General features: G+C 43.3%; 1 protein-coding gene across 1 annotated transcript in view; it reads right to left on the bottom strand.

The window, feature by feature from the left end:
* Positions 1 to 21,829, bottom strand: part of DCBLD1 (discoidin, CUB and LCCL domain containing 1) — a gene marked incomplete at its 5' end in the record, with an annotated part of 54,771 nt that extends 32,942 nt beyond the window's left edge. Inside the window, 4 exon segments of the mRNA XM_081141372.1 lie at positions 1,959 to 2,171; positions 21,612 to 21,761; positions 21,764 to 21,796; positions 21,799 to 21,829. Of these exon segments, the coding sequence (XP_080997498.1) occupies positions 1,959 to 2,171; positions 21,612 to 21,761; positions 21,764 to 21,796; positions 21,799 to 21,829 (427 nt within the window).
* Positions 21,830 to 25,309: the final 3,480 nt, after the last annotated feature.

Raw genomic sequence — 25,309 nt, 5'->3', positions numbered from 1 at the left:
AGGGGTTAATATTTACCTTGCAGGGTGGATGTAGGTAGGGATGCCAGAAAAAATATATATAAGGGCCAAGCATGTACCTGGATACAAAACACTGACTATGTTTATTTCTACAACAAGCATATATTTTGTCTTTAAGAGACAAACAGAACTGTACACAGAAAAAAATTTAAAGAGAAAAATTAATTTACTTGGCTTTACTGCTATAAGTGAATTTTAATTTATTACTCATTTCCTAGTGAAAAGTCGAAATCTTGAAAATTCGAGAATCTAGAAATGGGCAGAACAGTGCCCTGAGGCCAACCGCAACCACCTTGTAACCTAGCTCCTAATATGGAGCTAATCCCATGCTTTCCCTCCTTTCTGTATATTTGTGAGTATATTGCAAAGGTGATGGAGTAAGTTCCCAGTGTGGGAAGGCCACACCCGTCCTCCAATCCTGCTTGGGGAGATTTGCTCCCCTTTCTAGTGCTTCTCACCTTGGCCTCTGATTTGAGAGGTGAGCAAATGATTCCTCTGCTGCTCAGTCAGCAGGTAGAATTAACTGCTTATCTTTTGGGAAAGATGTTCCCCTAGACACACCAGTGTAGAAAGCAGTTTCAGCCCGGGAACGCTTTGCCTCACATTTTACAAGGGAGCTCTGACAGTCTTCTCTGATTCCGAATGAAATTTCTGGCTAATGAGAGATTCCCTGATGCCTCTGTAAGTTAATTCAGATTCGATTACCAGAGGTAACTGAACAGTAAGTGGTCCCCGGGGCCTTAGGCATCCCTGCAATTCTCATTTTTCCCACTTGAGTCAAACTGGAGTTTAAAAAGTGCAAATAATTACATGAAATCAACCATCTTTACTCCGTCAAAGTTATTCAACTGTCATCATAACAGACATAATATTGTCAGGGCTAAAATATTTTAGATTTTCCCCCCTAATGGGGAAAGATCATCTGAATAAGACCATCTGAATAGTCTCAGGGCTGATCTGCACCTCCATCTGCGGAGAGGCACCAGGAGTGAAGAAATAAGTCTGGGTTAAATGTAACCACAGCCTCAAAAGCTGTGTGCTTGTGAAACTGCCTATAGAATGAGTAGGCAGATGAGATTTTATCTAAAACCTACATCAGTTGTGGAGCTGTATACATAGAGAATTTCAGAAAACCTCTAATCTCAAAAGAACCTGTATGTAAGATTTTGTCATTGTTCTCAAACTGCTAAACTCAAGCTCTTTCCTTGGCTTTGGGACTGTAGGTCACTGCTGTGGGGATTTCTGAAGCCAGTGTGCTAACGGCACACCCAAAGCACAAAAAGCTTAATTTCAAAAGGTTACTTTGGAAACTGTCCTTTGCACTTGCTGTTCCCTTATCCAGAAAACTCTGGCCCCAGACATACACGCATGGTCCATTCCCTCTCCTCATCTGGGTCTCTGCTCAAATGTCCCCTCACTCGGGAAGCCCTCCTGACCATCCCACTTGCAGTAGCACAGACAACTCAAAACAGGCTCCATCTTTCCTTATTCTCCTTCTCCTTCCTCACAGTCCCTCCCATTATAGATGCATTGGTTTATTTTCCAGCCTCCCCTCCCCACCAATGCAGGCTCCACGAAGGAGGAACTCTGGGTTTTCACTGCTATAGCCCAACCAGCTCTCGCTGAGGTCCTGAACACATGATCACTATTCCATAAGTACTTGTCACAGGACTGAATGAACCACAGATGTTTTAGCCAAGTGCCATGCATCTCCAATGCTCTTCCCAGATACGAGCTCAGAAAAGGCTCCCGAGGCATGCACGTGGGCTGCCGGGAACACTTGTTTGCTGCAGCTTATGAGGCAAATGCACCGTGAGAACTACCTGAAGAGTTTACAAAACCAAGTTTCTCTTCTAATCTTCCCAGGCTATTTTATTAAGAAACAGACAATTTTCCCTTCCCCCCAAATGCAAATGTGAAACCTAGGTCTCTTTTCTTACCGTACTGATCAGAATTGCTGGTGAAAAGAAGGTAGTCAGAGGCACAGTTCTGGGACTCAATATCCAAGTCTCCTAACTTCAGAGTCAACCTCTTGCCCTTCGGTACTGTGATCGTCCTCTCACAGGTAGTGTGATTGGGGTAAGTCCTCGGGTAATTCTTAGATACCATGGTGCCACTGTCCAGATAGGACACTATGTGCCCACAGCCATCATCTGTTAAAGAAAAAACAATTTACTCTGGGGCCAGAGTTTTCTGGATAAGGGAACAGCAAGTGCAAAGGACAGTTTCCAATTTAAGAAGTGAAATTAATTCTTACTGACAACTGAGAGAGAGTACAATTTCCAAGTCATGTGTTTTATTCCTTCTTTGAAAAATAATATTAAATTGTTAAACAGTACAATTGTTGCAGGTTATTTCATCTTGTTTCTCAGTTTAATCTTATGAACACTACCGATCAAAATGTTTCATATATTAGAATAGAAAGCCATTAGCAAACATATCAATTAACCATTTCACTTTTTCTAATCATCTATCTGCCCATGCAAACTTGCACAGTGGGCCCTTAGCATTCACAGATTTGCCATTTGTGGTTTTTTCTATAGCAAGCCAATGTCATGTAAAAATCTGCAATGGAGAAAATAATATTACTTACTTCAGAGAGGTACTGTTCTGATCAAATGAGATAATATGTGCAAAATCTATATTGCCGATGGAATCTGAGACAGGCTGATAGGACTTTGAGAGATGGTCATTCACTTGGGGACTAGCAATCATTCAACATTCCTATCTCGTTAATGACAGTCATAGATTTGATAGTTCCTGATGGACTCAGGGTGTATCATTAGAGAAAATCAAGGATCTCCTGTGTTGAGTGCTTGCCATACACCAGACCTGGTGCTGTTGGTGACACAAAAAGCAGCAGTGGCTGCTTCATGGAACTGAGAGTAAAATGAGAGACAGTCACATGTCCAAATAACTATAACGCTAGATGCTATGTGCTGTATCAGGGGCTTAAACAAAGTGCTGAGGCACACAAGAAAGGATCTCTTTTAGTGAATTATCACTACTTCACTAAAACAACAAGTGTTCTTAAGACTTCTCTGAATAGGAAAGGCCATCAACAGACCAGCAAGTTGCCCCAGTACATGAAAGTAACCAAGTGAATCACTCCAACATCTAATGTTGTGCACAGGCGGGTGGGCTGCAAGGCAAATGAGCATACACTGCATTCAAATTGCAAAATACCTGTGGTTCATATGGCTTCACAGAAAAGAACAAGAATTCCTACCCTTAGCTGGAGGGAGAGAGAGCAGAAATCACTTGGAGAAGGAATTCCGTCAGGCGGTAAAACAAGGCCTCTCTATAGAAGCCCCAACTAGGGTATACTGGGAAGCTCAAGACCAAGGGAGCCAGCTGCCTGCTGCTGCTTCCTCCCTAAACTAGAGGAGGATTCACTTGCGGGCATCCTTTATTCCACTTGTTATTTGCAGCTCAAATGATAATGGAGGCCTAGTCCAAAAAAAAAGTCTCAGGGGTGGGGCAGGGAACTCCAGAATCTACCCTACTTCAGCAGACAAGGTGGAGGCAAAGGATCCATCCATTATCCAGAAATTCTGGGCAGCCCTGGCCAGGAGGTTGGATTGAGGGAGAGTTGACCTTAAGGAGATGGGGTCAGATAATACCAGGGAAATGTGGATGAACAGCTAAGATAACACTACTTTGCAACCGGGAGATCTAGGCAGAAGTTGAGGAATTTATACTATAGGCAACAGGGACCCAAAGAAGCTTTTGAGAAGAGACATCATGAAAGAGGTATTTGAAAAAGTGGGTCAACCTGGTTGGGTAATGAAGGGAACTAGAATGCAGGGAGAATCTGGGTCAGAGGAACAGGAGGGCTAGAAATGAGCTAGCTAAAAGGGGGAGGAAGAGAAAGAAAACCCAGAAAATTCACAAGTATCAACAGACTCAGGTTTTCACCAATTATAGTGGGAAAGCCAAGAGGAGAAATAAACATTAAAATGTTGAGTCCAGAAATGATTGGAACACTGAGGTTAATATGGACAGAAAGGGAAGCCCAGAGAGCAAGCAGGTTTGGGACAAAGGTTGCAAATTTGTTTGTTAAACTTGAGGTGATAGCTATATTTCTTGGGCTTTCTGGCAGTAAATACAAGGCTGTTGAGAATTAAATGAAAATTATACTAGAGTGAAGCATACGGTGGAGAAGCACATAATGCATGGGGTTTTGATTTAAAATTTGAATTGTTTGCCTGCTTTTAAAGACTTTAATTTAAAAATAATCCAATTTACAGGGTTTTTTTGAAAACTGGAAGTCATGGTAACCATATCAACAGGCATTCTCACAGGGCTAGTGATATGGTTGGTGGCTGCCAGTGTGGCTCAGTTGGTTGGGCATCTTCCTGTGTGCCAAAGGGTTGCAGGTCAAGGGGTGTGGGCTGATCCCCACTGGGGGGCAGCCGATAAATATTATGCTCTCACATCAATGTTTCTCTCTCTCTCTCCCTTTCCCTTCCTTGCTCTCTAAAAATCAATAATAAATTGTTTTTAAAACCTAAAAGAGGCAAACACCCTGGCTCACTACCAGGTCCTGGCCATGCATTTGTGACCTGTCCCACCTTCGGAGGCATTAATTTTGAGCACTCTGACAGAGCAACACTGGGGTAACTAGTGTACAAACAAATGATTGTGCATATAAATATGCACATAGCTAACCCTCTCTAAGCCACCAAGATATGGCCTGGTAAACATTTAAATGTCTCTTTTCTTAGTACCATGAAATTCTGCTTTAATAAGAGAAAAGCAAGTAAAAACTTTTTTCTAGAAAACACAGCTAAATATAAAATGAGGAATGATTATATGTGAATCAACCTACACATGATTACTGTATTCTAAATTTTAAGTGACATGTCATGACAAAGGAAAATTCCACAGTGTCACTTTTATTCAACCCTGTAATTATATTTCTTTTCAAAAACTTCTACTCTAAAGCCCAAGAGGAAACTCATTTCATTCAGTGATACAGGCAGAACGTGAGCGGGTTTAAGGTTTCAACCCGCCCATCACTACTTTGCTGAGGGATATGTACCTCCTTGGAAAAATTTCCCTTTTCCACAGCTATCAAAATGAAATTCTATGAGTCTTTGTTCTTCCAAAAAACCTGAAGGAAACGACAGCATCCTAATTTATGTCATCAGAAGTTGTAATTTCGCTCTTGCCCACGGAAGTAGACTATATATGGAGTTTTCTGTGGCAAGCACTAATAAGATAAACTTATCCCAAGGGAATTAACTACATCGGGAATTTCCACCCTGTTGTTCTTCCAGTTTTGATGACTTCAAAGAACTAGATATAGTTCACAATGTCTTATATATAATTGAAAGTTTCTAAAAGAATAGATCTTAAATGTTCTCACCCCCAAAAAAGAAATGGTAATTATGTGAGGTGATGGAGGTGTTAGCTAACTCTACAGTGATAATAATTTCACAATATATAAATGTATCAAATCAGCACATTGTAGACTTAAACTTACACATCATCATATGTCAATTATATCTCAATAAAGCTACGAGAACTAGAAATATGCCAAAGGGGAAAATGGAAAACTGCTAGGGAGAGAAAATGCCTAAGGTATCCCGTATTGAAAAAGGCAGATGCATGCAAAAGAAATACAAGAGAGACGCACTCTCCCCAGGATCTCACCCTAACACCCAGGTAGCTTAACTCCCACAGCCACCTCTAAGGGGAGATCACGGGCAAGGGAGGCGACAAAGGGACTTAAAATCCAACAGTCCACGTTTCACATCTTGTGTATCAACGTCAATAACCCCGTTGTGATATTATAGTTTTACAAGATGTTATCACTGGGTGAAGCTGGGGAAAGGGTGCACAGCATCGCTGCATTACAACTTCACGTGATCTGCAATTAGCTCAGAATAAAAAGTTTTCATTAAAGAACTGAAAGAAATCTGTGATTGTGGTTAAGTTTGGCAGGGGGTAAAAGGAAAGGGGTGAGAATGAGATGGCTTTTATTTTCCATTCTATACATTTCTGTTCTCTTTGTATTTTGTTATCCTGTATGTCTTCTATTTAAATTATTATTTTTTTACCCTCACCCAAGGTGGATACGTTTATTGGTTTTAGAGAGAGGGGGAGGGGGGAGGGGGAGAGAGAGAAACATCGATGTGAGAGAAACACGGATCGGTTGTCTCCCGTTTGCGCTGCCCCTGGGGATTGACTGGGGATGGACCCAGCAACCTAGGTGTGCACCCCGACTGGGAATCAAACCCGTGACCTTTCCAGGCATGAGATGATGCTCCAACCAACTGAGTCACACTGGCCAGGGCTATTTAAATGGTTTCTAATTGAATATTTATACAAATTTGTGTTGAAAAGATAGAGCTATATGACGACAGCCAATAAAGAAAGCCACTTTTACTCCAAAATCTCTGTTCCAAACCCATTACCCAAGGTTCTCACATGTGTCTAAAAGGCACATAGGGTATTGAATCTGCATGGACTTCATAATATGTGCCCCAGTTTACAGACAAGAAAGCAAAATGTACGTGGACGGCCCTTAAGGCTGCTCAACTGGTGGTGGATCCCAGACTACAGTTCCCAGGTGATTTAGCAATGGCTCTAAAGTTTTAAGAACTTTTTGTCTCGCCTCTTCATTTGATTTTCTAACACGAGTAGTTGTGTTTAACCTTGGAAAACCACCCAACTCCTGCCCTATCAAATCTCCCTTTAGATTCTTTCACAGCATTTTTCTATTAAAATGAAAGCTCCCTAATAACTGGCCCTGGCAATGGTCTGCCCAGATGGAAAACCACGGGGCGGGACGTTGAGGAGGAAATCTGAAATGGAGGGATCAGGTGCGTCGCCGTCTGAACTCACTGATGGGTGTCACCGTGACTACAAGCGAGACACAGACAGGATGTGTCTCCCGACAGACAAAACATTCTCTACGCACCAACACATATGACGTGAAGTTGCTGAAAAGCAAAACATGTGAATAAATCATGGACTCTGGATCTCATGAAACCTTTAGGTCTCTCTTCAGTCCACAGGACGTGCAGGGGGGAGAGGCGCACGCTCATCGACACCACGAGGAAGCCATCCGCCAGGTTCAGACAGGGACATTCTAGGGGCAAGGGACTCTGTTTCTTCAACAGTGAACTGTATGAATAGACATTTTTTAAAGGGTCTATTTTAGATGAAAGAAAACTTAAGAACCACAACAACCCAGTGAATCTTGTTTGGATTCTGATTGGAAAAACCTATCTTACAAAACCATTTTAAAAAAATAATTGGGGTATTAAGACCAGGGAAGTACTATTCACTTTATTAGATGCAATAATGGTATCAAAGTTATCTAAGAAAATGTCTTTTTAGGGTTACCCACTGACACATGTAGGGCTGACATGGCACAATGACATGAGGTCTGGGATTTATCTTCAACACTATTTCAGCAAAACCAGGGTGAGCGGAATGAGAAAGTGGTGGGGAAATGCTGATGGCCGCTGTGGCTGGATGCTGAGGGTTCACATTTTTTAAAAACGAAAATGGAAACAAAGATTGATCTTTAAGGGAAAGCAGACAATCTTGCTTTTAGGATTAAACTCCCCACGGTGTTGGGAGGCCTGGTGGGCAGTGAGCCACAGAGATGCAGAGGTGGAGTGACAGCCACAGTAAACTGCCACCCGCCAAACATAAAAGGGGGGAAGTGGGAAGGAAGGAGCTTTGCCACAGGGAATTTGTCTGCTCTTAAAAGTAGCTACCACGAACTGTTTACCTTTCTCTTCCCTGGAACTGTAACTTAATTGCCAAAGCCTATGATGACTAAACCACGTGTCATTTCCTCCTCTCCTAAGACTGAAAGCTCCCCACTCTAGCATTTGAAGGGTGGTCCTTCCAACGCTGGGCTTAAATCCTGGGGTTTGCTCGGGGCCATGGCTGGTTAGTGAGATGGACCAACCACCTCCTTAAAACTTACAAAAATAAAACTGCATGGATGATGTTTAGATTTTGGAAAAAGCTGCAAGTGCTCATCCACATAACCCCCTCCTCCCCAAGTGACCTCCGTACAAAATTTAAGTATTTTAATCCTAAATATTTGGAAACAATCTAAGTTAGAAAAGAATAGTCAAACTATGATATCTCCAAGCAATGTCATATTAAGGAAAAGTTAAGCTCGTGTTTTAGGAGACTATTTAAGTTAATTTTTGGAAGTCAGACCTATTATTATATGTGAGGCTCAAAGAAGCGAAGTGACTTAAAGCCAGACAGTTAGCAGGTGGTGGAACTGGGTATGAACACAGGCCCCGGAGTCCACACGATTAGCCAGATTAGAAAGGCTGGCGAGCCAAGCAACATACTTGGGTGAGGAGTGTGGCCTCTCTGTCCCTTGGTCAGAATCTGGGCAACATCAGGGCTGAAGTGTCTGTTCCACATGGCTTTCTGGATGGGGCCATGACAGGCAATGAAAGAGGGAGGAATTTGGGAGTACTGCTTTTGTAGAAGACTAATTTTAAAACAGAATATAGAGTACACACATAAATATGAAGGGAAAAAATGCTTAAAGTGTTTACTTCTATGGCCTGGGATTACAAGTGATTTTATTTATACATTTATTTTCTACAATATGAATCATTATATATAAATAAAAATTAAGAGTACCAAATTCACCTGATGTTCTTTGTAACATTAAATGCTACTTTCAGCATTAGCCTTAAGGCATAGACTGAAAGAAGTCTCTCTAAACGAATATACCCAAATTGTCATTGAAAACTCACTCCACAAGTAGCTAGGGACTTGGTACAATATAGTTCCCATCTGAAGTTGCTCACAGTCAAGGGGAGAGGTATGCTAACAAGTCATTCCTGAGAGTAAAATGACAGGTCCAAAAGCAGAGACATGGGCTCCATATCTGTTCTCCAAATGCCTTAAATGAATGGGTATGCCTCTACCTCTCAGCCTTTAACATCAGCTATTTGGGAAGTACGGCTAGATAAGGTATTTTAAAAATAAGCTTAAAACAAATCCTAGATCCTTGTCTACACAACCACTTATTTAGTCTACTGTAATTCCACCCACTAAGAAAGAAAAACAATAACTTCCTTAAAAGACTATTTCCTTTTGATAAGAAATCATGTTCCATTAACAGAAAAGTGAAATTAAGATATGCCTGGTACAGACTAAGTTCTGCAATACTACAAAGCATGACTTAGGCATTAAAACAAACAAACAACTCTTTACTGAATTGCATCAGCTTGAAAAGTATTTGGATAAAGTAAAATGAACAGTGTAAAAATACTTTTAAGATTATTTATTAACTAGTCCCCCAAATAAAACAGCAGCCTTCCAACACTTTTTGTAAAGACCCATATTTAGAATATAGATTTTTCATCCCAACCTAAGTAAGCACACATATATACACATGAATGGGTAACAAACAAAAGTCTGTTTAATTCTTTTTACTACATGCAATGCACTGTGATATTTCCTATTCTATTCCATTTCACATTTTAATTAAAAGCATGGTGGGTGTGCCAACTGAATTGATTTTATTGCCTACTAATAAGTCACAGCCTGCAATTTCGGCAAGAGTGCTCTAAAATACAACAGAAGTGAAACCATATCTAGAAACATGATTTTATTACAGTTGCATCCTTGTGCTTCTAATAATCAAGCTACAACAAGTCTCAACACATATACAATCATTCATGTGTGGGTGTGAGAAAATTTCTTCCCATGTCTAAGATCAAGTGAGCTCTTGATGACTACAATCTTTTCAACCACAAAGGGGAGCCTGCAATTATTACAGAGCTCTTTGTCTGACGGGACGAACAGCTTTCCCAAGGTATTACTAGTTTCATTGTCAGCTATACTCTGTTATGAACTCTGCTCTTCTCTAATGGTGCTTAACTTTACTTTGTGAGATGCCTGGAAAGGAATGGAAAAACAAGGGCTAGTGGGCCTAAGTAGTTGTGTGAAAATAAAGAGTCAGACAGAAGTTATAGTAATAAAACTTCAGTTATTCAACATCTTTCGTTTTCCTGAAAGGAAAGTGAATAATAGTGCACTGAAGGAAGTTACAGTTATAGACTAGAAACACATGGCCAAGTTCTGCAAAACTGTTTAGAATCTCTTTAAACCTTATTTTCACCACAAAGAAAATAGATGCTAATGATATGACTAATCATCTAGTGAAGACAATACTTTTGCCTCAGCAGATGAAAGACATTTAAGAGTAAAATAAAAGGAAACACAAGGGACTGACTGTCAAAAGTCTCTCCATGTAAACCCTCAACACAATGTTTCCTATCAGCTAAAAAAACAACTTAAAATAAATCAATTTGAATGTATGAAAATGAAACAAATCATTTCAAGAGGTCCTATCCACAACTCCCTACATAATGTGAGGCTGTTTCCCCCAGTGTGCAAAGACATCAATAATTTTAATGTTAACATATTTTAAAAGTATCATGTCCACTCAGTGGAAAAACTCAACAACTAGTTTAATGCTATTCTTTAATGTGCTATAAGCAAAACCAGCTGAAGTTAAAGCGCTCAAGTTCTTGGCCATACTCCAGTCCTGTGATTCCTACTGAAGGGTTGTAGATGTGGGGGAAGAGGGTTTGCACCCCTCTGGTTTTTCTATTCTCATAAATTATTTCATATACTTATGAGTGACAGCAACAATGGTTCTCACACTGGGTTCCTGCACAGCCTTGCCCAGGACTGACTCCAAGGCCTTGGGTGAGTCCCTTTACCTCTCCAAGCTTCAACTCATCATCTGTAATACAGAGCCAATGAGAGTGCCCAACTCCCAGGGTCATCATGAGCATTCAATGAGATCATGATGGTCAGGTATTGAGAGCACAGATGCTAGTATATAGTAATAATTCAGTATACTTTATTTGCTATTTTTATTTTTAAATACTGCACATATTAAAGTATCAAGAATATTGCTTTGAATTTCATCACCCATTGGTTCTGTGAGCTTAAGAAGTTACCCACTTAGTGTGTATCTATAACTGGGTATAGTAAAGATGAATGAGTCTGTGTGTTAAGTGTTCTAAACTGCCTGAAAGTCTAATTAGAATGGATCCCCTGCTATTTATTGAGGGCCCACTTGTTACTAAGCCAGCATCTCCCAAAGTGGGCACTGTGGACTCCTAAGTCCTAATAGGGGTTTTACAGGTCAAGCCCTCATCTCCAAAAGACAGCTCAGGTAAGTAAGCTTGCAGAATCCTACCTTTTTCGGCACCACAGAACATCTCAGAGCCCTCGGAGGGCACAACGAAGCTCTATTAAGGGTGACAGTTTGCAATATGTCCAGGTAACTCTTTCCTCAATGGGCATCACCAGGGAGTCGTGTTCTGTGAGACATACTGGCCAGTTTCCGGGCTATGCTCTCAGAAGTAGGACACAGAGAAATTCCATAATGGGGCTTCTAGGATTAAAGACTGTACATGGAGAAGTGTACTTTGGCCTTTAGAGTTCGAAGAACAATACTGAAACTGTACTATGTATATGATTCTGATATTCAAAAACAAGACTTTTCACACCGTTATTAAGTTACAAGTGTTTGGGGGGCATTGCAACAAATTTGACACATTGGATGAGAGAAGTTTCATAATTTCAAAGATGAAAACTTAAGACAAAAACGTGTTTGTACAGCAAAACAAGTCTAAGATAACTGTTTTGTCTGCTGAATAGATGCCTGGGCATGAGGAAGTCAGAGAAAAGTGGCTGCTGACCTTTCCTAGTCATGTCAGGACGTTGATGTAATGTCCAAGCTGCAACTGTGAAGTTGAAGATAAATATGAAAGAAATCTTTCCTGTCCCTACGACGTGCTATATTTCCTAATCTTGGTTCCCCATTAGACATGCACACTGCCATTACTCAGATAAGTGCTACTAGATATTGACTTTTCTCTGGAGTCCAAAATATCCAGTATTACCAAGTACAAAGTTAATCTGAGTTTTTTAAAAAACATGTAAGCATTTCTCTCTTTCACACACACACGTGTTTTTACTTTCATAAATATATTTTTCAAAAAATCAATAAGAACCAAAAAGTTATTGGAATAAAAAAATCATAAAATTGTGAAAGAGCGCTTACTAATCCTTAGCATTTACTGAAGCCTGTACTGTAAAAGGTGACAGATACAACATATCCTAAGGGCTTTACATTACCTTATTTAATTTTCATGATGATCATATTTGACAGATATTAGTTTCCTTCTCTAAAATGATGAAATATTTCATACAGATGTGTATATATATACACACACATACATAGCACAAATATATACATCAGATATACATATATAAAAAGCAGTATCCCAAACATCCAAGTATATACCTCATAGCTTATATAAGAGGACATTTCCCAGAAATGCAATTGAAGCCCACAACACCTTTTCCTCACCACGTCCCTCCTGTTTTCCGTGTTGTAGGTGTGAAGAAGTTGAGGCTCTGAGAAGCTGAGTAGCTCAGCCCAGGTGTCTGAGTCAGCACCTGAGCCGAGCCGGTCTGCCTGTAGAGACCATGGACCTCGGTCACTGGGCCATCGTCACGTCATCCTTCTTAGAGGTGAAGAGACTGAGGCAGAGAGATTTAAGACATTGCCCAAGCTCAGACAACTGCTGAAAAGCACAACTGGTATTAAAACCCACATTACATTTATTATTTATAGTCCTACTCTCTTTGTCTCAAAATTAACATGAGGAAAGTGGCCATGTTTCATTTAGTTTGTTGTAAAACTCATGATTATGAGAAATTTCATCTCTCTCTTTTTAATTATTTACGTAAACCCCTTTTACTAGACCATTAAGGGAAGAGTCTAATGAGAAGCAGCTATTTTACCTCTAGCAAATGTTGTTCACTTTTTTGTTGTTTCAAATATGTTTTTATTGAATTTTTTTTTTTTTTTAAAGAGAGAGGAAGGGAGAGGGAGAGAAATATCCATGAGAGAGAAACTTCATCAATCAGCTGCCTCCTGTACACAACCTGGGCATGTGCCCTGCCTGGGAATCAATCCGGTGACCTCTTGGCTCCTGGGTCAACACTCAAGCCCTGAGCAACACTAGTAGGGCAGCTGTTGTTCATTTTGCTTAGCATTAATGTGGCTCCTAAAAAATGCTCTGTAGATGAAGGTTTCAGTGGATTAAAGTGCTGCTTCTCAAACTTCGGTGGGCACACCAGTCACCTGGGGATCTTGTTAATATGCAGGGCCTGGAAATTCTGCGTGTCCACAGCTCTTGGTAATGGCTGTTCTATAGGTCCCTGTAAGATACACTGAGTAGCAAGAGACTGAAAGAACCCTCATTTTTAATTGGGATCTTGCAGTGAATCTTTTTTAAAATGAAAATCCTTGAGATATCAGTTTTATAGTTTTATTCTAATATCCTATTCCTAAAATTGTAACACACCTATATAGTTTCAATTCTCCAACACGTATTTTCACATTAGATTTCATTTCTAAGACTAGGACAGAGAATAATATGTTATAGGATGTATAGTTAAGCCAGGGTGTGATTTCTAACACCTGGACAAGGGTGTCAGTTTAGAAATTATTTGAGCATAGGGCGGAAAATACAAAGAAACAGGATGAGAAGATTTGTGAACATACATGTGTGCGCCATATATAAGGAAAAAGTAATCAATGTTATTAACTAGAAAATAGAAAATCTCAGTTGGGAAAGAGATGGTATCATATCATACATTCAATGAAGCACGAAATGTAAAATATGAGAGAGAAAAAAAGACCTTATGAAACTCCTATCACATTTGCACCGTCCTGAAAAGTGTATTGCTTTTACACATGCCGCATTCTGCATTGCTGAATTCATCCCAGTCCGATAAGAGCACATGGTTAGCTCCTAACTGGAATCTGAAAAAGTCTTAATATTTCAGTGGCAAATGTGATCATCTTGGAAAGAAATCTAAGACTGTTAATTTAAAACTTTATTGCATAAATTATGTTCCTCCAAGACTTCTCTTCTTTAACTTGATCTCTCCTGGACATGAGCTTCCCTTGGAGAAGAGCACAAGACCACCCTGATGCACTGAGAACTGGAGAACACACATACGCCTCCCACTCTGGACGCACAGTGTGAATGTGACTGGGGTAAATGACTGCATCTCTCTACATCTCAGTTCCCTCTATAGCTCTCAAAATTGTTGGTATTAAATTAGATGTGAAAACAAAAAAACAAAAAACACCGCTTGATAAATCAAAATATATATAAAGATAGGTTCTTAAATTTTTATTTACATACAAAAACCTGACAGGACATGCAACAACAATCGAAGGATGCTTAAACCACTGAGTGAAATGTTGATGGGGAAAAGTAGTTTGACCAAGAGAGTCTTATCCCACAGATTAGACTGGGAAGGGGGGACCACGCTGTTACTTCCTGCCCGAAGTCACTGATCATTTTTAGCATCATTAAAAGAAGGACAATAATAACAATAATCATATATTTATCTTATGGTACAATTAGCAGTACGTGGCACCAAAAACCCTTAGCTTGAATCTAATCAAGCCCTTGGTCTAACTTCAGGCTTATACAGAAATACAGGGAAGCCCGGCTGGGCGGGGCTCAGCGGTTGAGCATCGACCTAGGATCCAGGCGATCGGGGTTCGATTCCAGGTCAGGGCACATGCCCCGGTTGCGGGCTCGATCAATGGCTCTCTCATCATTGCTGTTTCTATCTCTCTCTCCTTTCCTCTCTCTGAAATCAATAAAGGTATATTTTTAAAAAAGAGAAAAAAAAGAAATACAGGGAATAGTACACCGAGTAAGAGACACAACATTCAGGAAGCAGTCAGTCCAGTTTAGGCCACGAGCTGTGCCACAGGACAACTGAACCTGATTCCCTTGCAGGAAGTGGGGGGGGGGGGTCAGTGGTAGATTAAAAGCAAATGACTAAAGAGACATAAAAATTAACTGCAATGTGTGAATCTTGTTTGGATCCTTGTTTTCACAAACCAATGGTCAAAACATGTATTTCGGTTAAGGGGAACTGTGAACATGACCTGAGTGTCAGATAATGTGAAGACATGACTATTAGCATTTTTAGGTTGCTCACGGCATTGTGGCCACGTAAGAAAATGTTGAGAGACGCGAATGAAATATTTAAGGAGGAAGTGCCGTGAAGTCTTCAATATATTTTAAATACCTCGGAAGAAAAACAGTGAGCCTGTTAAGGTCTTAATAGTATAAAACAGCAACTGTAGTAAAGAGGTTGAAACCGGGAAAAGAAGAAAGATGACAGAAAAAAGTGTTTCCTACATAAAAGGCAAGAGGGACTCAAACGATTTTCAGACCCTTTTGAGCTAGAAGTGACAGCAGGTCATTTCTCTATCTGTAGAGTTAAGCTATCTTCTATTTTAGTCTCTTGGCAAAGCAGGGACTTCCTAGGGGCAAAAAAAAAGAACAAATCTTGTTCCATGTAATTCCCCAAATAAGCAATCTCCAGTCTACACTCCTGGGAGAAAGAGCAATTCCGTAAACAGAGCTCATGTGCCAGTGGTTCCGCGGGCTAGGAAGTCTCAAAAGTGCCCTCCTTTGGGTTAAAATCAACCACATTTCAATCTCAGGTGAACCTGCTTTTATAAAATGCAATAAAAAGGCTGAATTAAACCCACTCAGCCATTTAAAAATTAAGCGGCACCCAAGGAGTTGTTTACCTGTTTTCCCCATAGGAAAGTTTACACGCTGGTAATTCAAATGTAACTGAACTTCCTACGTTTTACTATCGCCTTGTTCTTTGTCAAAAATAAACAGTGGAATAAAGTTTTGTTTTCCTTTTTTTCAAGAATAGAGTAGTTCATAAACATCATTTACCTACAACCTGCAGGTAAGCACATCCACTAAACACACTCAATCGTGAAATGGAGCCAGATACTACCATTTCCAAGGGTTTTAATTTTGTGATGAAAGAAAAGAAGGACTGTTCTTTGCCCTTCCAGTAAAATGTAAATATGGTGAATACTGAATAAAAGGCTTGAGTTGGAAAATGCTGAATATAAAAACAAATGCGTTTCTCAGTAAAGATACACTCCAGTCTAATCACTGACATTAAATATAAATTAAAAATCTCATCCAAGAAGGACCAAGAAATGCACATTACCTTTCTAATACTTAGTGCATTTAAAATTAAACTTAATACCTTTCTCAAACAAAATACAGACAAGCAAATTACCTCTGACTTCAAAAAATCACACACAAGACAAGAATCTTAACAAGAGTCACAGTTGATTGGCCAACACAAAATTTCTACATTTACCTTGGACATTCCTCAGTCACGATAAGTTACTTAAAAATAAGTTCTTGGTTTATCTGGAGGCTAACTGTAAAAACAAATATAAACTTGGACTTTTTTCCAAAGAGTATGGTGAAAAGCTTTTAATAAAATGTTAAGTTGAATAAAAAGCAGACTATAAAAGCATGTAGACACTACATAGTAGAGTATCCATGTCTTAGTTTTATTGTTGCATTCATGCTTTACACATATCTTATATACAGAAAATCTACCTAATATTTAGTAAAAACAAATACTAGACAGTAGACTGTATATAAGTGTATGTGTGTATACATTTCTTTGTGTGTGTGCCAAAACCATGTCCTTAGGGGTTCCCCGTATAACATCTTTGCAGGATTATGATATATTGGGACAATATTATTTCTCAGTACCCTGCTTGTTCCCCAACCACTCTGCCTTAAGCATTAAGATCTTTGGGAAAGCAAGACAGGAAAGAAATCTCCATCCTAAAAGAAATTTATTCTTTTTTTTTTTTTTTTTTTTTTTTAAAGCGCCAGTGTAGCTTTATAAAAAGGGAGAGATGGGGTAACATGGAACCAGTTAGCTTTTACCTTGTTTCAATGTTACTTGCAGCTTTTCCTACAAAAAAATGCACCTAACCTAAAATTACCATATATGAGACTCAAGACATGTCTGCAAACATAGGTATACTTTCACACAGCATGTAGCTCCCAAGGAGGTAGCTCATAAAAACTAGATTAACAGATCTTGTAAGCATTAGGAAGATAGAAATGGCAGTAAGTAGTCAAGGTGCACATGACAATATGACATAATATAGTGCCCATGTCACAAATGCCTCAACACTGTCCCCAAATGATCTTCAAGGGGAAATAGGCCCCTGATGGCACCAATGTATTAGCAAGTGCAGCTCTTAGGGGACCGCTGGCCCGCCTGGTCCCAATCCTTAAGACTGCCAGCCCCTACCTCAGGGCAGCTTTCCTGGTGTTGCCTGCAAAGGAGGCTCAGAGATTCCCAACACTCACCAGAGTTGAATTCAGTTATTTTCTTGAACACATGCACAGAGCTTCCTAAGACATCACCGCAGTCCTGTGTCAACCCCTCTCTAAACAGCTCCGTGAATGTTACCTTTCACCGCATTCTCTCGAACCTCAGGCACAGCATCCAGGGGCTCAGGACCAGCTATCTGGAGCCTTATCTACCAGACACGGTACCAGGTACGGCTGGTGACTAAAACAATCTCCACTTTGTCTCTGCTCTCACGGGTCCTTTAGACTCTCTCCCATTCCACTCCCCACCCCCCAAAAATAAAACCGCTTCTCTTCAACTCCCACGGAAAGGCCAGGTTGGCACTGGTTCCAGATTCATACTAGAGCTCACAGCTCAAGTTTATTTCCACATCGGGTTACAAACCACCACTTCATCCGCATCAGTTAAGCCTCTCTGACCCCCTCACCCCCAAGGCAAACAGCTATTTTGTTATACACACAAGGCAGAGAATGAACATCTGGAAGATGACATCAACATGACTCTTCAGTTGCAAAAAGGCAAAATTACTCCTAGTCCAATGGCGGGGGGAAAAACACAATCTGAAAGTCTGGCAATACTTTTCCTTCCATCCCCATTGCCAGACTTCACATACAGCAGAATCAGTTCCTCTATTTTAAATCCTATTTTCAGACTTTTCATTTACAGACAACAGTTGGACTAGACATATAATTTTATTTCAAGTTTTGACTCTCAACCAGAGTCAGCCCTGAGAACTTAACAACAGGGCAGCAACTGTGTTCACTGCCTTCTCGCCCATCGTCACGGAGCACCTGCCTGTCCACACTGAGCACTCATTCCCCACTGAGCGCTCATCATGGCCCGGCCACAGTTCAAACTACAAAGCTCTTCGTTGTAAGGGAAATATGAACAAATAAATAAAAGTATCAATTATACACTCCGTTGGAAAATGATAAATGCTCTGGAGAAAACAAAGCAGGAAGGGGAATATGGAGTTCTGGGGACGGCGAGCGGGTTACAGGTGGTGGGACATCCTCCCCAAGAAGGCAACACCTGAACAAACACTGAAGGAGGAGAGCTGTCTGGCTATTTGGGGCAAGACGGTGCCAGGCAGAGGGAGCAGCACATGCAAAGGCCCTGAGGTAGAGGGTGCCTGATACCTTTGAGAAATAGCAAGAAAGCCGGGGTGGCTGGGGGTATGGGCGAGTGTGCTGAAGAGCGAGGTCCAACAGGCCGTGGGGGAGGCAGAACAAAGGGGCCCCATGTTTGTCAAATTAATAGTAATAATAGTAGCAGACAGCAGTGAAAAGTAAGATAGTTAGAATTTATTGAGTTTTTGCTGTGTGCTAAGTGCAATTCTAGGTGGGTTATATGTATTATCTCTTTTAAAATGAAAAACAATTGGATATTTTAATATGTATACAGTTGACTTCATTCTTCAGAATACACATAGCAGTGGGTCCAAAACTCTACAGAAAATATTTCCCTGAAAAAGTTTTTCTTCTGCCATAACATGACTAAAACCTTTGCTAAATGCTGCAATTAAACTTCCTCAGCAACTTAAAAAATAAAACATAATTCCTTATAAATGTCAGATGTGTTGCTTATTTCCATGTCATGGTTTTTTTATATGATTTTCAAGTCTGTGCCATTACCACAAGGTTAAAGGGTTCGTGTTGTGCAATGAAAAGTTGATAAATACAGCTTGGGACACTATTCAGAGTTCAAATCCGGGTTTAATAACATCCTTTGATTTGTTTAATGAATCCTTTAACATAAAGTCTTCCTTTTCTGAAATATATCGTATAATTTAATGTTCGAATGTTACAAATTACATCTACTGGAGCCAAAAGATACAGTACATGTTGTTCTCTGGCATGTTCCCTTCTTGCTGCTGTGCTTTTATTTACAAGGCATCCTTACATGTAGAAATAGGCATGCCAAGAGAGCTGGGCTTGCTAAACAAAATTAATTAGTGGAAGCAGCAGATGTACCTTTGTAAAGAACTTCAGTAGACTTCTCATTATTTAGTTTTCACTAATTAGAAAGTAATTTCAAAATATCTCCTAAACACAAAAAGATTGTTCAGTTCAACCCAAGAAACATTTGTGGAGCACCTTGGTCAGGTGCTAGGAAGAAAAAGGCAATCCTAGTTGCTCCCCTCAGGAATTTACAGTCTACAGGGCTGATAGAATCTCAGACCCTGGGGATGAAGGAAAGTCTGGACAAGTGCACACAGTGACACAGAACGTGCCAGAATAAACTTGCGCTTACCTTTTAAGCAGTAAAAACAGCAGACATCAGCTGCCCCATGTCTAGCCAAGTATAAAGGAGCGATGACTTACAAACAGACCTTCTAATATTGTAACATTAAACTGTCTATGACCCAGGTGGCAGCACTTCACCATAACCCTAACATTATAAAGTGTTCTACCATCTCAAAGCTGATTTGAATCAGAATGACCTGGGGGACCTTATTAAAAGCACCTATTCCCAGGCCCCACCCATTGGAAATTCTGATTCACAGTGTGGTGCTAGGGCTTTTATAAAGCTACAGGAGAGTGGTGATCTGGCAGGCTGGGGAGGCAAGGAGCAGCGGACTAAGCTGACTCTGAGAACAATGAGGGTAAAATATAATAAATGGTATCTTCTTGCAAAAACAGACTGTTATGCTGTCTGCCCTTTGATCTTCTAAGCTTTGAGAGCACTGATATCACTTATGACACCATCCAGCCGCACAGAGAACAGTACATCTCAAGACCTAAAGTGGGTGTAGATGCTTCAATTTATGGAAACTAGAAAAGTAAGTGACCAGGGGCTAAGTAGAAAAATCACAAATGTAAGAAATATGCCAAAAATCACTGACTAGGCCTCTTCACTCGAGAGGTATCGGAACCGGAGTTTCTAGATTTTTTTTTGTTCAGTAAATGCCCCAAATCTAAGTTTTACCTTTTTGTTATTGAACGCTTATTGGTTCTCTCAACATCCTAAATACATAGGATGTTTCATGGAAACTCAAATGGCCATGTCTTCTTCCACAAGTCAACTGCAGTGGTCTCAGACTTGAAGCTCAGTAAGAATCTCAGCAACCACACTTGTCAGCAGAGACCTGCTCTACAAAGTATCCAGTTAACAGCCTGGGTGACCCTATAACATCTGAAACTCTATTTGGAAAGATGAGTGACAGTTTGGGCTACAGCAGCACAGACACATTGTTGGGCTGATCCACAGATGTGCAGTATTAAATGTGCATCTTCAAATAGGAACTTGAGAAACATTTTTAATGCTTCAAGCACCCAAGATCAAAATCCCACATATTTACTAAAATTTTACAATATGGCTAGTATTCTGCTATACAGTAACAAAACAGATCTCTTTTAAACTTTAGCCTTTAAAAAAATGGTATGTAAGCAACCTTGGTAACCACTACCAACATCCTGAGTATCCATGTTTCAGATAGGGAATGGATACATGGTTCAGGGAGGGAAGAAGAAAAAAAAAAAAGCCAGCATTAAGTTAAGTTTTGATTCTTGTTTCATTAGAAAACACGGGGTGGGGGAGCTGTCAAAATATTCTGGACAGATTCACTGCTATTAACTCACCGTCGTTGCACAGCGCAGAAGTAGGGGAGGAGGGGACCGAGAACTGAAAAAAACTCTGCAGAAAGCTGCCCTTTGCTTTCAATAAAGAACTAATTAACAAGGACCTGCCTAGACTGGCGAACAGTTTACGGCTTTAACCTGGTGGAAACGCAGAGGTAAACTCGGTTTGGGGCTAATAAGGTCCAAGCTGAAGCCAAGGACCAGGTCCAGAAAGAGAGCAGCCCGGCGGGGAGCCGAGCCACCGAATGCCCCGGGCGCAGGCGGCCCCCGACCGCTCCGCGCGAGCCGCGCACCGACCGCCGGGCTCCCGGGCGCGGAGGGCGGCGGCGGGCAGGCCCGGCCCGGGCAGCTCGGTCCCAGGGACGCTGGCGAGCAGCGCCCCGCGCACGGCTCTGCCCGGGCGGCGCGGCCGGGTCACTCCCCGCGGCCGCCGGACACTAAGTAAGTGGGGCCGGGGAGAGGGAACGCGGGGGACCGCCAAGCTGATCCTCCCGTTGGAGGGGCAGAGGGGGCTTCGGCGGGGGCAGCGATCCGAAGGCAGCAACTTGTTTCTTGCTCGAGCCGCCGCCGGCCAGCTCGAGCAGGACCGCGCGGGGTGCAGACGGCGACCCCGACCGCCTCCCGGCTCCCGGCTCCCGGCCCCGGCTCCCGGCTCCCGGCTCCCGGCCCCGGCTCGGTCCCTCCGGGCCCAGCCCGCCGCCCGCCGCCCGCCGGACGCGCTCCACTCACCCGGCTCCCCCGCCTGCAGCCCGAGCGGGGCGGCGACCGCGAGCAGCAGGGCCAGGAGGCCGCGGGCACCGGCCCGCATGGCCCCGCCGGGCGCCAGCTCCGCAGGCTCGGCCTCCGCTCGGCGGGCGCAGCGCCGCCGCTGCCCGGGCCGGGCGCCTCCTCCGCGGCCGAGCGCGGCGCCGGACTGGGCGAAGCTGCCGCCCGGCCCCGCAGCCCATTGGGGCGGCCCGGCCCGGCCCGGCCCGCCGGGGGCGTCTCCCGCCCCGCCCCGCCCCGCCCCGCCCCGCCCCGCCCGCCGGCCCCCGAAGGAGGAAGTAGCGCGGCCGCCCGCTGCCGTCGGCGAGGCCCGAGGCGCCCCGGGGCTCCGGGCTCTCACCCCGCCGCGCCCGCGCTCCCCCAGCGCAGTGCCCGGGCCCCCAGGGGCGCGGGGGGCGCCTGCCCCGAGACCTGCGGGCCGCCGCGCGGGGTGCGGCCCTCCCCGAAGTGCCTGGGCGCGCCGCGGGCGCGGGGAGGGTGGGCATGCCCCCGAGGGGCCCGAAACTGCGCGACGACAGGGGTGACGAGGGTGACGATTGAGAGCCGCCTCAAGTTCAGGCTTTCGCGCGCTCACCGAGTCGGGATCCGGCTGTCAGCCTGCGGGCGCGGCGCGGCGCGGCGGGCGCCCTGAGGAGCGCTCGTGGGGGCATCCGGGGAATCGGGCTAGACGGCGGCCAGGGGCTGCGCGAGGGCGTCGGCCGGGAAAGGCCTCACTCAGAAAGGGGCGTCTAAGCCGAGACCCCGAGGGCGACGGGGACTTGGGAAAGCAGAGGGGCGGGGGGGGGCGCGCAGAAGACCGGGGGGGGGGGGCGCCCAGGGAGCCGGGGAGGAGAGGCCGGCAGGGCGGCTGCAGCGGGGCGCCGGGCGGGCGCCTGCCAGGGGGAAGCCGGGGCGCAGAGCGCGGCCAGGAACGAGGAGGGCTGGGGGGCCTGGAGGAGACTCGACCTGGTCCCCGGAGCGGGGAGCAGCCGAGGAAGGTTCGGGCAGAGCAGGGACAGCGTCCGATTCTCCGGGCGGGCGCGTGCAGAAGGGCTTGGGGGGCAAGTTAGCAGAGTGGGCATGACGAGGCTGTTGAACGGGGAAGTGGCGGTGGAAATGGACAAGGAGAGATTAAATCTCTCTCCTCAGACTCGCCGAGGCCCCCGGGAGCCTGCACTCGCGCGCTCCGCCGGCCCGCTCCGACTGCGCCCTCTGCCGGCGCCCCGCGGTGTCGCGGCTGACGCGCGCCTGGCCCGCCTGCGGGAGCGCGGGCGGCGGGAGGAACAGCGGGCCTGCCGGGCCCCGGACCGCCCGTCACGCGCGCCTCGCATACCCAATAGGTTCCTTTCATACATGCGTTCCTTTGGGTCGGTCTTTATTTTTTAACTAAATAAAAACGCTATTGAAATATCAAATGAGATCGTCTTTGGGGCTTTGCTTCCTCAAAAGCAGCAGAGTTTAGAGGAAAGAACTTGGGCTTTAGACGTGAGACTTACCCAAATCTGATCCCAAATCAGCAGCCACTTACAAGGATTGATTCTCTGTGGGCCTCAGTTTCTATGCAGAGGTGTTCAATAACTAGTAGGTTTATCATATTTGTATTGAAAGTAGATTCACACCCGTGAAAATATTGGATATTCTTGGATACAAAGCGTAAGAAGGCACTTGGTGTGTTGAATCACTTCCTACCTCCGGCTCTCCCTGTTTCTCCATTCTCTTTGTTCTTTCCAAGAACTGAGTTTGGGCAGCTGCTGGGGGCCGCCCACAGGTGTGGCTCTGGGAGCTCTGCTGGCAGAAAGACAATGGGAGCTTTGATTCCTAGTGAGGAATTCGCAGGGTGAGGCAGGTGGGCTCCCAGGGTTGACCTTTTCCATCTCAAGTAATTTAACCTAATAGGAATGAAGTAATCTATTCCACACCAGATCCTGCGCCAGATCAGGCGGGAGATTTAGGATCTCGTAACAATGAGAAAACAAAAAGGCCAGCTGGATGCTAGAGCTTTTATTATGCCATTTCTTCCTTGAAAAGTAAAAGAAAATCTCTATTTAAAAGCATAGTAAAAGTATGAAAATATAATAGATTATCAATTATATTTTTGTATATAATAAAATAAACCAGATTGAACTGATGAACTGTACTTCAACCACATAGATTTTTATGTGGAGCATGTGTACCTGTTTTATTCTTGAGAAGATTTCATTTTGATTTTTTTCTGTTATAATGCATTATGAGATCTCAGAACTTTACATCAAGTAAAATTTTTCATTAAGAAAAAGTAGAATTGTCAGGATCCAGGCTTACCACATAGAACATCTCTCTGGAAGGGTGTCTCACAGGCTATTCCCACATTTTAACCCCTCCCCTCACTTATCATCTAAACTTTCCTTATTTTGCATATCTTACTGCACTTTATGCTTATATTTGCTAGTTCTGTAAAAATATAAAACAGCTGGTCAGGGCTGCCTTTTTTTACATATAAAATATGTATTCTGTATTGCTTAAGTAAGATAGAATGCAAACAGAACTGCAAGCCTAGTAGTATTCTACAGTAGTTAGAAAGCTTTAGGATGTGGTTCAATTTGATAACCTAATCAATTTTATCTTTAACATTCAGTAACACTGATTGTAACTGTGAAGAAGACCAAATGAGATAGGAATTTGACTCCCTTGTAGGTGTCTACTTCCTGAATACAGAACTTCCCCTTTTTCAGTTAAACTCATAAATATCTTTTAGACATTTTATTTACGTGGAAAAAATGTGATGGAAATACATTGAAAACAAATGCAGGTACCCCTCTCTTTCCTCTATTCATGATCTAATGATAGAATTTGAGGAAAGAAATATCGGTTGATAAGTGACAATGACAGAAGCTCAGGGTGTTGTAGAATCACAGAGGAAGGGTAGGGAGCTGGATTTCAACAGCATGAGAAGATGTGGGAGGGGTGAAGATGGGAATCGGAAGGTAAACAGTGTTCGTCAGATGAGGAGAAGAACTTGTGAGAAAGCTCAGAAGTAGAAATCACAGAGTGCTTGTAAGAATTGAGCCTAATTCATCAGCAGGAACAGTGAGCTTGCGCTGGGAGCGGGAGCCTGAAGGCGGAATGGGAGGCAGGAGCCCGAGCAGGATCTGAGGCATGGGAAGCAGGGAAAGTGGAGGAACTTGTTCAGATGTGCATTTTAGAAAGGCCACACTGGCTGTGGGGTGGGGAATAGATCGGAAAGCGTGTCAAGGAGACCATTTAGAGTTTGTGGCAACACTGCAAGACTGGAGATGATGCACTCGCCTCTTGTGCTACAAGGTTCCTGCACCAGCAGCAGCTGCAATACCTGGGAGCTTTCTAGACGTGCAGACTGCTGTCCCCTCGCCTGCCAGGACCTGTGAACCAGAGTCTGCGTTTCATCAAGATGCCCAGTTTAGGATGAAGCATGGTAAGTCTGAGAGACAGCGTGGAAACACAAACTTGCTCGAGTCTTAGGATATAGACCAACAACCTAACAATACAAGAAAAAAACAAGCGGAGAATCTGAATAGCCATTCTGGACAGTGGTTTGGCCATGCTCAATCAAATGAGGTACCCACAGCGGCATGGTCTTACCAGGACGTACTGGGACATGCTCAGGGGTGTAGAGGAATCAAGACACCTAGCACTCGGAATGAGTGAAATGTGGTGGTTGCACACCT

This window comes from Miniopterus schreibersii (genome assembly GCF_964146895.1).
Source record: "Miniopterus schreibersii genome assembly, chromosome: 6".
Taxonomy (NCBI): domain Eukaryota; kingdom Metazoa; phylum Chordata; class Mammalia; order Chiroptera; family Miniopteridae; genus Miniopterus; species Miniopterus schreibersii.
Note: the sequence above shows the minus strand (reverse complement) of the source record. Positions and strands in the feature narration are given on the sequence as shown.